Source organism: Oryzias latipes, chromosome 12 (genome assembly GCF_002234675.1).
Source record: "Oryzias latipes chromosome 12, ASM223467v1".
Taxonomy (NCBI): Eukaryota; Metazoa; Chordata; class Actinopteri; order Beloniformes; family Adrianichthyidae; genus Oryzias; species Oryzias latipes.
Genome location: NC_019870.2, coordinates 28,791,880 through 28,804,822, shown reverse-complemented (window position 1 = coordinate 28,804,822; position 12,943 = coordinate 28,791,880). Strand labels below are relative to the sequence as shown.

The 12,943-nt window shown below is 42.3% G+C and overlaps 1 protein-coding gene across 4 annotated transcripts in view; it reads right to left on the bottom strand.

Annotated features, from left to right (window-relative positions):
• The window catches only part of LOC101161662 (cingulin-like protein 1), a 42,054-nt gene extending 31,674 nt beyond the window's left edge, over positions 1-10,380 (bottom strand). For all 4 annotated transcript variants that reach the window (XM_020707918.2, XM_020707919.2, XM_020707920.2 and 1 more), the window contains exons 1-3: positions 10,219-10,380; positions 5,817-5,933; positions 2,596-2,726 (exon numbers count right to left, since the gene is read on the bottom strand). In XM_020707918.2, coding sequence (XP_020563577.1) covers positions 2,596-2,726; positions 5,817-5,933; positions 10,219-10,365 — 395 coding nt within the window. In that variant the 5' untranslated portion in view covers positions 10,366-10,380. The remainder of the gene's footprint in view (positions 1-2,595; positions 2,727-5,816; positions 5,934-10,218) is intronic.
• Positions 10,381-12,943: the final 2,563 nt, after the last annotated feature.

Sequence of the window (12,943 nt, the reverse complement as noted above, 5' to 3'; positions counted from 1 at the left end):
TTTCATGAGCTCAGAGGACCTGGCAGCCTGAGAGCAACAAAGTCCAAACTCATCTTTGACAGAATCCAGAGGAGACGTGAAAACAAACTCAGGCAAACCAATTAAATCCCAACACCGACCACCCTCTGCTGTTTTTTCCGCCAACTTGTTCCCTGCAGGGGTCACGTTTAGGGGGGGGGGGTGGAATCCAAAGCCACTTTCATGAAGAACATGGGAGACAGTCTTGTGTCTATAGGTAGGCAGAGCGGTGGGAGACATGGAAGAGCTTTGCACCACGAGGTGCTCCATGGCACGACCAGTCGGTCTGGTTTGGTTTTCAGGTAGAACTGCTGCTCCTCACGCAGAGTTTCATAGATGAAGACACTGTAAAAGGACCAGTGATTTCTTATTCTAGTTATTACTAATTGTTTTTAAAATAGATAATGTGTTAAACCATGATGATCCAAAATGCCTGAAGAGTTTAATCCCCTGCAAGCAAACATGATCCCTGATCTATCAAGGAAAGATCAAGCTACAGGATTTGTTGCTGTTTCTTTTCTTTTTGTGTGTGTGCACATTGTCCTCAGTGTTTAGGGGTTCTAACCGGAGCCACACTGATATTTTTGGGCATTGGGGTAAATATATTTTGAAGTCCTCCTTGTGATACACTACAAAAAGTTTAGAGATGCCATCAAACGCTTCAAAAGACGAACAAAACATGTTTTTATTCATTTGATTAGCAATGTTTGGTATAACCGATGAATGTTGAACTCTTTTTATAATGAGGCACACATTTTTGTTTCTTTTAAGAAAAGAATCGGTTGTTTGGCCTCTATCTTTATTAAAAAAGCCTATTGAAAAAAAAATGATGTCAAAGAGGTTATTTCTTTATATTATTTAAATGGAACACGTGAATATTGTGTTCCACTATTGTGTTCCATTGTGTTGTCCTTCTCTGTGTCATCACCAGTTTTCATCTAAATTGTATTTTTTCCTCAAAAGTATCCTTCAGAAGCTCCTGATTGATTCAGAAGTCATAGATGTTTCCACATCTGTGTAAAAACTCTCTCTGATTCATTTAAGAGTCCCTTTTGAAGTGAAATGTATTTGTTTTGTAAATTCCCCCGTGTCTGTCTGTGACCTCTGACTGACACTAAAACTGTACATTACTTGGTAAATTATATCTTATCAAGTATGCGTTCAGCGATAGTCTTAGTCATGAAGTTCATGCAGGTCATAAAGGTCATGCAGGTCATAAAGGTCATGACCAGGAGCTCCATTCCTGCAATCTTCTCACTTTTTCAACGGTAAATGTAAAACAAACTGTTGATAATAATGTTTTCAACTCGTGTGTTCGGAAAATCCTAAAACTGAAGAACAGGTTTAATGTTTGATCTTTATAAAAAAAAAATCTAAAGCAAAAAATGTGATAACCATCAGATGTTAAAGTCATACATTTACAGTTTATTCCAATTTTATTTCCAGTTTACTGAATAAAATTGATCCCTGATCCAATTTTAACCGTGTACAACTCCAAGGATATTGGTCACATATTTCTGACCAATAGCATGACTGACTGTACTTCCTGTTTGGAACGCCAGGGGGGAGGGGTCACTCTGTCCAGCTCTCATTTAAGTTAGAACATGTCCGGTAGGACAGACATGGAGTTTAAAAAAATGAAAAATTCTTAATAAAAGGCAGCGTTCAGCACAGTTTTTATGTTTAAGTACATTTTCACACAGGATTCCTGAACAGTGAGTTTTCCTTCAGAGGTGTCTATGTCTGTCTATGTCCATATTTACGTCTGTTATTGGACTGGATGGAATGGAGGGATGGTCATCTGGTGTCCTGACCTGGCTCCAGTTCCTCTGAAAATTCAATCAGCAGATTCTTTTTTGTGTGTTTTGTTTAGTTTGAGCCATCCAGAGTAAAAAATGCAGCAAAGATGAGGAACCTCGGATCATCAGGAGCCTAACAGAAGACGATGTTTGCTGCCCTTCTGGACAAATCCAAACGGACAAATGAACCATCATGATTCATGGGAGTTTCCAACTGAAAACTATTGATCTGGCAGATAAAGATTCCTAAAAGCATGGCACAAAACCCAACTTTCTCCTTTTCACTTTTCCTTTCCTGTCCTGGCTCTCTCCCAGCCCCTTATGAGCTGCACGGCAGGCCGGGTCCTGTTGTTTTTTCAGTCGAGCAGAACCGGCTGTTGTCATGAGATACGGTGAAATTCCCACAATCAGGTTTCAGCTCAGTCACAAAATCCCACAAACCCACGTGATCTGCCTCCCTCGTGTTCAAACACGACTCTGTTTAATGAAGACGGGAGTCCAGTTTTTAAAACAACAGATTTGGCTTCAGAGGACGTTGACGGGAAAAAAGCTGCTTGTGAGGATGACGATTTCTGTTGTGTTACAGAAAGAATTCAGAGAAGTTCAAAAGACAGCAGAGCTTTACTTGTATCATATAAAGTCCTACATTGGAGTTTCTTTCTAATAGATTGAAGGTTTGCCGGGTTACATTGAGACATTCTTGAAGGAAAATGTTGATGACATCTTCAGAGATGAAGAGCCGTGCTTGGACAGTGTTTGTCTGTGAATCAACACTCACTGTGTTTGAATGTTGCTGAGCTCCTGCTCTGTCTGCGTCTGCAGCTGCTGGAGGTGAAAGGACAGCTCCCGACTCACAACAGCCAACCTCCACAGTCCTCCTTCTCCTTCGTCCTCCTCACACCGTGAATCCTGAGGCAGACGAGTCACAGACCAGAATGTCAGGAGGGCCTTCTGGGTCGGGACAGCTGGATGAAGAGCTGCAGCTTCTGCCCTGAGAGTGTGAAGGCGTGACTCCCCTGCTGCTGTTAGCCAAGCCTGTCTGATGAAAGTCAGAGGGAGGATGCTGCTCTCACTCACAGGTGAGAGAATAAATTGTCAGAGGTATTGTTTGATATTCCCTTAGCCTTCCTGTCATTCGGGTTAAGCAGGAAGAAAGTTACTGATCATCACACAGTATGCTCCTTTTAAAAGACAAACTGACACCTCGGATAAAAAGCACTCACAGCTTGGATCGATGATATCCCCACAAGTGGACACAACCATGATCAGCTGTTTAGCCCTATTACCCGATTGCAAACACTTCTTTAGTGAATCTCAGAGAGATTCAGTGAGTCTGCAGTGTATTGTGATGAATGAGCCGCAGAGAGGAAGCCGCTGACGGTCAATAACAGTCAAGCGTATCCAGATATTTGACAATGCGGAACAGTAAAGTCCAATGTCTGCTGAAGGGCTTGTTAGCACACAGAGGAGATGAGCAACAAACATCCAGACAGTGATCAAGCATCTTTAAAATTCAGATTTAAGATTCAGCAAAAAAGAAGTCAGGAATTTCTCTTTAGGAGAAAGGAATAGTAGTTTAGGGGAAACCAATTGATAGACATTGGAAATGAATTCAACTAAAATAGACTGATTGAAAAACCAAGTTAGTTGGTTAATTAACCTGATCCCAGCTCTAATCTTGTGAAGCTCCGCCCACACTTCAGCATCCCAAACCATTGACTGTATAGGAGAACTGGACTGAGTGATCCCTCCCCCATAACATTCCAAACAGGAAGTACCCGGGGGCTCCAAGCGGCCAGAATCCCATAAACCTCTTGAGAGAACTGAATAAAGTTTGACCTTGATTCCAAAAGGGGTTTATTCAGTCATACCTCTGGTTTGTCAGAAGATTCATGTACCCTGTTGTTAAAGTAAAATATGTCCAACACAAGAGGCCCTCAGCTCTCATCTGTCTGCCCAGCTGTTGGACAGGACAAGTTAAAAAAAAAAAAAACTTCTTCAGAGAAATACTCAGCTGTCAGTCATTTTATTGGTCAGAAGAACCTTTTTAAACATCTTCTTCTTTTCATTTTTGCAAGTTATTCAAGCTATAAACTTGAATGACTTGAATATAAACTGACCAATCAGGAACCTCAATAAAAGCATGTGGTGTCCGCTGGCCCCCACCTCAATCTTTGATTGACAGGCTCTCTTGAGCCCACTTTCAGTGGGAGGGGTGTGGACTTCCAATAAGCTTACTCCTGACTGGTGACAGTAGTTGCAATAGAAACGTTGACTTAGACCGACTCGGAGCTATTACTGTAGTTTGGCTTCATCGTGGCGATGTCCGTATCGTGGAAAAACGGCGACTAAATTGGCTTCATTTACCATGGATGACGTCACACCCACTCAGTCCAGTTCTCTTATACAGTCAATGGCCCAAATCCAGGTGAGGCCAACATGAGCTCAGCTGAACATCCAGAGTTTTTTCTGCTCTACAGAAACTTCTACCTCAGAGTACCGGTTTCATTTTGATGCTTCAGACAGATTCTGGACTCAGTTTGGTATAAAATGCCAACGTTAGGTTTAAGGTGTGGCGATGGGTTTTCAGATGCGTCACAGTCCAGTTTGGGGGGTTTAAAAAACTATTTTTTCTTAGAATCTGTAGAAAAGCCTTTTGTCTCATGGGATTCATGTTTGTGATTGATGAATAAGTGGCATTAAAAGCTTTTGGTCAACAAAATGCTAACAAAAAAGCAGTAAAGTGTGTTGGTCCCCTGACATGAAAAAAATGACACGTCATTTCTTTATTTCAGGGTTTTTCATTCAAAGCTCTGACTCTGACAAAGTTGAGACTCGTCGAGAAGCAAATGGAATAAAATCATGGCAGCGAATAATCCCTGGATGGATTTGAATTTAGAATAATCTTTGGACTACAAAAACTGTGAAACATTCGCAGAATTTTTAATCGGTAGATTTGGTTAAATCCAATGGCCCCCGCTCGTTTGGTCTGTCCATCATCGCAACAAAACTCTGGAGTTCCAAGCCACCTGAAGGGTGTTTGAGCACAGAAGGATTTAAAGAGGAAAAACGAAAGAACACCGAGGAGTTCAACATCCATACTGGCTGAGTCTGAACTTGTTGAGGTGACAGGAGTCCTTCAGTGAGCTGCTGAAGGCTGAAAGACAACAGACTGGCTGAGTCATCCTGGCAGAACACTGAGATCACTCTAATCCACCCTTCATCTGTCTGTCTGCGTGCATGTGACTCAGTCTGTTCACAAACTGGCACCGCATCCACACTCAGCACACGGATCTGGCTCCAGCCTCTCATTCTCACAAGTCCCCCAGTTCCACTGCATCACTAATAACTGTCACACCACCGCACTGGACAAAATAGCATCACTGTCTGAAGAGAAATGTTTAAAGATTATCAATCCTCTGCAATCGGAAACAAGGAATAGACAAAGCATGACGCAACGTTTTCATCCTAATCCTTGCAATTGCAGAGTTACAAATTCCTGGCAGGAAGATCTTTTCTGAGCAAAGCTGTAAATTCCAGCAGACAGAGCTCCTCAACAAGTGGCATTCAAAGGCCTTTTTTATAGTTGACACTAGTGAATGGCCAAAAGCAGGGTCTGATCTGCAAATCGGATCCCCTGTTCTTTTACAAGAAATTATGAGGAAAACCGAGATCTGACATTCACAAATGGCTGCTGAGATACAAAGATATTCCTGAAATCTGCCAAATCCAACCTGAGGCAAAGGCAGACGACGCCTCGTCACATTCTCGTGTTATCAGAAACCTTCTAAGGCAAGCCACTTCACAATTAATGTCCACCTTAAATGTTTTTGATTTAATATGAAATGAGATTTAACACCTCTATTCCCAATTATAGAAAAATTAGTCTTCAATGTTTTTTCTGTTCAGAGGGGTGTTAACCTTAGCGTGGTCCTACATTTAATGGTACATTTAATGGACATTTTTGTAGTATTGATGGGGATTCTAGTGTCAGTTTACCTGCTGATCCTCTATGGAGGGCAACTGCAGGATATCAATTTTGTCTTCTATAAGCTGCCGTAGTTTTTCCAGAGAAGCAGGCAGTTCCTCTTTGTCTGTCTGTGGATCTGGACACTTCTAGGAAACAAAAGAAAAAGACAGTTTTTCACCCACTGTCATCCCAGCAACCGGCGCACAATAAATCTGTGGTTTCACAACAGCAGCTTTAGCAACAATCGCACACCAAGCGGAGAACTGCTGACTCCTGATGCACAAATCATTTCTAATAAACAAATGCAAGAAGGAGGAGAGAGCTTTTCTTCTGAGGCAGATATTTGGTTTGTGTAACAAACTGGAAAATCGACTTTTTCTGGGTTTCTGCAGCATGGAGACAATGTGGAACAGCTCATCTTTGTTAATTATAACGTGTAAATCCTGAACTTTTCTTTTTGCGTGCAATAATTTCATTCGTTTTTTTTTCTGTGACTCCAACATCTTCCAGACCCTTACTTTGGGGGCATTTATTGTAGGCATCAGGATCAAGACCCTTCTAAAAGCCATTTACAGGTCTACAAAAGCAGCCAGATTCTGCACTTACACTCACTTACGTGCAAATCAACCTTTAACCGACCTGCTTTTCTCTTTTAACAGCTGACCGTCAGCACATTCGGATGGATTTCTCAGTCAAAAGTAACCATCACCAAACATGGTTTCTTAAATCCCCAACCCCAGATTTAGTAACCATCCAGGCTTCCAGCTGACCAAAAACGTTCCCTTCATCCTTCTGGATGGTTTGATTTGGAAAGCAACCAGAGTCAGATCAGGAAACCAGAACATATTAATTCAGGGCAACAACTCTTGACTCCACCTCTGTGGGGAGATTTATCCCAAAAGATTCTGCAGGGGCTAAGCTCTTATAAACCTAATGAGATGTTTTATCTCAGATGGACATTGTGCTCAAATCAGGGCGTGGTCATTTGTTTCTCTTTCCCATCTCTGGAACTGGGTGTGTCTCAAAGACGGACAGGTGTACTTGCACCTCCCCTTTCCCCACGCTCAGAAAGGTAAGACATCAAATTCCACCAAGATGGCAAAGTGTTCACACCAATCAAACAACCGGTGGGTAAACCAACAAATTCTTTGTCTTTTGTGAGACTCCAGGAATCTTCAGAAAGTTTTTAAACGCACTCTTCATTTTCTACGCTTACAGAGGATCAGACTCATCAGTGATGGAGCTGACCAACAAATCCACACTCAGACGAGTAATTTCTGCTTTCTGAAATGTCTCTTCCTTCTCTGAAAGTTTGATTATTTCTTATCTTTACACCATTCTGTCCCGCAGCAGTCCTGGGCTGAAGGACCAGATTTGAAATTCTCAAAAAAAAGACAAAAAAAACAACGTTGTCATCACAACAGGAGAAATAATCCACTTACACAACCAAAACACAAGTTTTGAAATTATTACGGTTTGGTGGCCAATTTGTGGCAAAAGTGGGAAAATGGGCGATTTTCACAGTTTCCACAATTTGGGAAAAGAACATTTTTTGTTCACACACGTGAAAAAAACTACTAACATATACCAACATATTAGGGATGTGGGCGTGGTTAGCAGAAAACCTCTGTTGCCAAGGTAAAGTTTACTTTTGCAGATTCTTCTATAAATTTCATAGAGCTGTTCGTCACCCCGAAGCTACCAAAAATAAAATGGAGATAAACCAACAGACAAACTACCAATTATGAAATAAGTGAAAGGGTCTGAAGCAGCCGGAGAGGCCAGGTAAAAAGGAGGTAATGAGGGGGCGGGAAGCGCCTGCGGGCCACACAACGCTGCTTGTAGCTTTAATCCCATCCGCACTTTACTTTTGTTTTTATAATATGTAATTTAACTGCTATTATTTTAGCTCCAGTGTTTTCTTAGTTGTCTCACATCTATTTTTAACAGAATATCAGGTGTGTGCGTTTCAGATTACCAACTTCACGTGTTCATATGGCCAGAAGATGAAAACGACGTGTATGAAAAGTGCCGTATGGATAAAATTGGCTTCTCCAAAGTCCAAAGAAATCAATGTTCCTCAGAACCTCTGAAGAGACAAAGCAGCTGGATGAAAGGTGAGATACTGCACAGGTGAGGAGGTGGAGGTGTGGAAGCCTGTTTCCTCTTTAGCCTCTCTCCACCTCTTTTCTGTAACATTTCTGATCAACTTTTCATTTTGATTTTTTTCTTCAATTTAGAATCAAAAAGAGCAAAAAAAGAAAAAAGCAGAAGGAAGAGAAAAGCACGGCCCAGTGTCCGCGTATGTTCAGATCTCCGATGGGCTGCAAAATGCACAAAACATCTAAACCAAAGAAATCAGGGTTTTGAAGAGAAAGGGATCTGAGTTTATATTGAACTAGAGCAAAGTTGACGTTCAACCCTCAGATGATGGCTGCCCGACGGCAGCAGCGAGGGGTTTTAAAGATGAAAAGAAGGGAAAAAGTTTAAATGTAAGGTGATGGAATGCTCAGAGGAGCCAAACAAGTCCTTTTTCCTCACATAAAAGGTAATTACAAAGTACACCAGTGCCTGATGAATGTGAGACGCTATAATTTCTCCTCATTACTCTCCCACCCTGTCTTCAAGAAATGATGATTCTGTACTTCTAATTTGTTTTCTTAATTATGTTTCCAGCAAACATAAGTGTTGAAACAAATTAGCCGAGTAGAAATGTCAACTCCTGGTGACGGAGCTCGTCTGTCAAAACAGCAGCACCTCACATCCACGGAGCGAAAGTACGGAGCGAAGGCAAGAAACCTTTGCACAGACCAGTCCTTCACGGCTCCTGCATGCCTGCATCTCCACACAGCAGCTCACATTTCTATTGAAGCTTTGACTGCTGGGTCATGATAAAACCTTAAGACACTTTCAAATCTAACACTTTTCAATGTTTTTAAGGTTCAGTAGCGAGTTTCCTTTTTTATTTTCAAAGTAAGGCTGGGTTTTCCAATTATCAGCGGACATACAGGAAGTCTTTGAGCCAGGAGAAAACCGAAGACACTCATTTTATTGGAAACCTCTCAAATTCAAAATAAAGTGTGGCAACTTTTTTGAAATGGTTGTGATTTCAGAAGTTTAATTAAAAGAACAAATGCTCACAGCTGCTGCACTTTTGCTCCAGTCGTCATCTAACCTCTGAATGAAGCAAAAGTGTTTTCTAAACATGTATAGAAAATTAAATTAAAATAGCATTTTTGAGTATTTCTTTATTCAAATTGTTGTGACTCAGGACCAGACAAAAACATGCCATTTGAAAAAGATTGTATTTGTGAAGCTTTAGGCATAGAATGGATGCAGGTAGAAGGGGACAGGTTTGTTATGTCGAGGGGTTGGTGCAGGACCCAAGTGCAGAGACGGGAGGCAGGGTGTTCCCAAAAAAACCAGGGCACTGCCAAGCAGGGAAACTGGAAAACCAACTGACGGGGTACGCAGAGAAAAAGGGTAGCAGGCAGTATGGACCAGCACAAGAGGACGGCAGAGACAAGACTTATGTACAAACAGGACTGAGGAGACACAGGTGAAAAGGATCAGGGGAGATTGGGACCAGGGAAGGAAAAATTAGACTGAGACATGCAGGAAGGAACCTTCAAAATAAGACAGGAAGTTAAATGAACACAAACAGAACCCAAACTACAACAGGTTTGGAGGACGAAACATCCTGTCACTCCTTGTCCCATTTTGGACTAAGGAACAAATGAAAAGTTGGTGAGAAGTTCCCAAAAATCAGCACAGCACCTCATCAAGAAGTCCCAAGAACAAAAAAAAAGAATTAATGAAGAAGAGAATAGAACAATCAGTGCTGTTGTTGCTATTGTTCATTCCCAGAATGCTTAGAGCACAGGACGCATGTGTGAGTGGGAGTATCAATCAGGCCTCCTAAGAGATCTGCATTGGGTTTCTCAGGCTTTGTGCGTTTGTGTTTTTGGTGCGTGAACCAGCGCGAGCACGGAGGCGACAGTAACGGACGCATATGGACTCCCAGCTCCTCCCCTCCCCCCATGAGCTGTTCACAAGATAAACGCTGATTATTCAGAGAAGGAACTTGGCACGCGGTGACGGCCTCAGACTCGGGCATGCGTGCAGCAGAGTCCTGCCTGCCGCGTCGGACCGTCCCTCCTCTGCACCTGCAGCTGCTGTCTGAACTCTGAAACGCCCGAGCTTCTGAATTTTGTGCTCGATTTCTGCTTGGGAAGCACCAATCCGGCGTCAGCTGAGGCATGCCAAATTTCCCTGCACACTCACAGACAGGGTGGAGGTGTTATCTAAAAGGGAAACTTTCCAGTCCAATGAGAGCTATTCAAAGTCAACAGAGCGAATTTTTAAACTTTCCAAACCATTTCCAGCCGTTTCAGGAACAAACACCCCGTGTGAAAAGTTTCCCATACTCACCGCAGGGCTGGATGGCTTCATGATCACACTAGGAGCTAGTTTCCCGGCGGTGTGTGTCCGCCGCACTGCTGTGTACATGGAGATGACCCTAAATACAACCCCCAGCAGGCAGACAGGGGGCTGAGGCACCGGGAATGTGAGCGGCATGGTTAATATGCAGCCAACGAGGCCAGACTGTGTCAGGAATTGTGTGGCTGATTGATCAGCTCACTGTGCTTCTTATTTGTTTGTGGCGGCAGGTCCTCATGAGCCAAACATCAACACACAAGCCGCTTCAAGCAGACACAGGCAGCTAGCTCTGCACTCACTGCACCCTCAGCTCAGACCATCCCCACCTCAGGGTGGATCTAGGTGACCTTGGCAGATCTCCAGATCGGGCACTCCTTGATAGACTAGCAGGTAAAATGTGGGCGGAGCCTCCTGTAGACCTGGAACTCCCTCCACACTTCTGTTGACTTTTTTTCTTTATCTTGAAAACACACACAGCCTCCAATTAGTAGTTTATGTAACAGGATTGAGAGTTTCAAGCATGACTAGACGCTGTCATGTTCACTTCACTTGAAAGCAGAGAAAAATTGTTGGCTGTAAATAAAACCGATGGTTCTGCACGTCTGAGTTCATTCTAAAGAGTGACGCTAAATTCCAAAGCGAGGAATAGGATCTGTTTATTTCTGTGGACATGGCTCTGGATTTGACAGAAGTGGAGGGCGAGGAAAGGATTCACCAACCGTTTTATCAGCGTTCCTCCTCCTCTTCCTCCTGAAGGACAGGCAGGGATTTCGTCCAGGATCAAGTTTTCACTTTTGAGTAGATTGCTCTGTAAAGTTAAACATTAAAGTGGGAGGGGCACCTTTATGAAACGGCAAGGTTGCAGCAACACGGGTGGGTGTTTTTCAGCTGCTGAAGTGGAATGTCTGATGCGTCACTCTAAATGTCTTCCTCAGTCCGGCTGGGGGGCTGCAAACTGAGGCCACATGTGGCTCCTCTATGGTGGCTCTCAAAACACGATACTAATTTTCAGAAAATGCTTGGTGTTGATTTATTGAGATTAGTTCGGTTTGTTCATTTATGGCTGAGGTGCTTCTAAAATAGAAGGAAATGTTGTTTTATTTTATACACCAACCCTGCCATTCCTACCATCAAATACTTCAAATACGATCAAACCTTTTGTGAAAAGTGGTGTAGAGTTTAAAGCAGATATGATTTCATGCTGCTCAAAAACTTTATTAGCATTACAGAAAGGAGTGGCTTAGAAAGTACATTTGTATATTCTTTAGATACCATTTCTGTTGAATCGTAATGTTCAAGTTAACAGCAGTAGTCAAGAGAGAAAAGGTTGACAGAAATTAAAAGACAAAAGGGCATTTTTGACTTGCATTGTTTCAGACTACATGGGAGCACAGTCGCTTCAGCGGGATGAGCCAATCAGGGACGGGATGACAGTCATACACACATTTGTCAAAAGTAAAAAACAATTCCACATCTACAGAAAATGCTTTTTCTGTGTTTATTTCTGCCAAAAAAGAACTTTAAGTTACATGTATTTCTAAAGAAAATATATAAGCAGCACCTGACATTTTTGAAAGAAGACTTCTGATCAGTGAGAAAGCCAAATTGTTCTTTCAGCATTAAAGGCGGCAGACCCCTGGGTTAGCGTTTGTTTTTGTGAATTTAAAGGAAGTCTTCCATCTCAGTTAAAATAAAGCCTCCCTTGTTACAAACTGTCAGTCTTTTAAAAAAGCAGAGGAGAATGATGACAGCATTCAGTGTTTCTGAAGAGCCCCAGATGAAACAAGACAACAATAGAGACCCTCTTCATTAGATCTGAGTGCTCCTGGATGTCAAAATAAAGATGAACAAACATTTTGAAGGAGTCCAAATCTCCATCGCTCACTTTCATCACCGCAAACATTTTCTTACTAAACCAAAAACCCTTCCATTGAGGCACTGACCTCCCATCATCTTTTGATCTATGTTCTAAAGTTCCCAGTCATCTTTAAGTTATGCGTTTTAGCCTAAATCAACAAACCTGAGTCGTTTTCTAAGACATCGTTTCTGCAGAGCAGCAGGAGTTCATCCAAAATTCCCCTCTGAGTTGTGACTGTTGGCGCAGAAGGAAACCATCATCCCTTTGCTTACACGCTCTCCTGCTAGCCTACAGCCCCTCAAACGCCCAACCCAACATAACCCGTGCATCAAAAATGGCGAGCAAAATCAGATCTATCAGCCGTGCAGGTTAGATCCAGATTCCAGCTCAGACGACTACAACAAAGACGTTCACGGATCTATTTGTCGGTAAGTGGATGCATCAGAATGGACACATTTGAATTTCTACGTCGAGAGCTTTTCAGTCTGCTTCAAATTAATCAAGATTTAAATAAAGATATACTCAGAAGGGCAATTTTAATCTGAAACTCTTGAGTACATGTCCTCCATCGTGAGAAAAATGCCAAAAGAACATTTTAAAAACACCCTAAATAGCGTTTTTTTTTTTAGAGCTGGTCTTTACCTTTCACCCTAAAGTCTGCTTCTAAATCTATGAACGCAGTTGTGAAAGTGCTGTTATGAAAGTCCCCTCCATGACAACAACACAAAAACACGCTCGGGTGAAAGTACATTCCCTCTCTTCAGTTATTTCCAAATTCTTAAACCTCCCAAGGGAGTGAGGGTTTTTCTGCTGCAGACTCTCCTTCTTTGGACAGACTTTGGAGCTCAGGATTCCAGA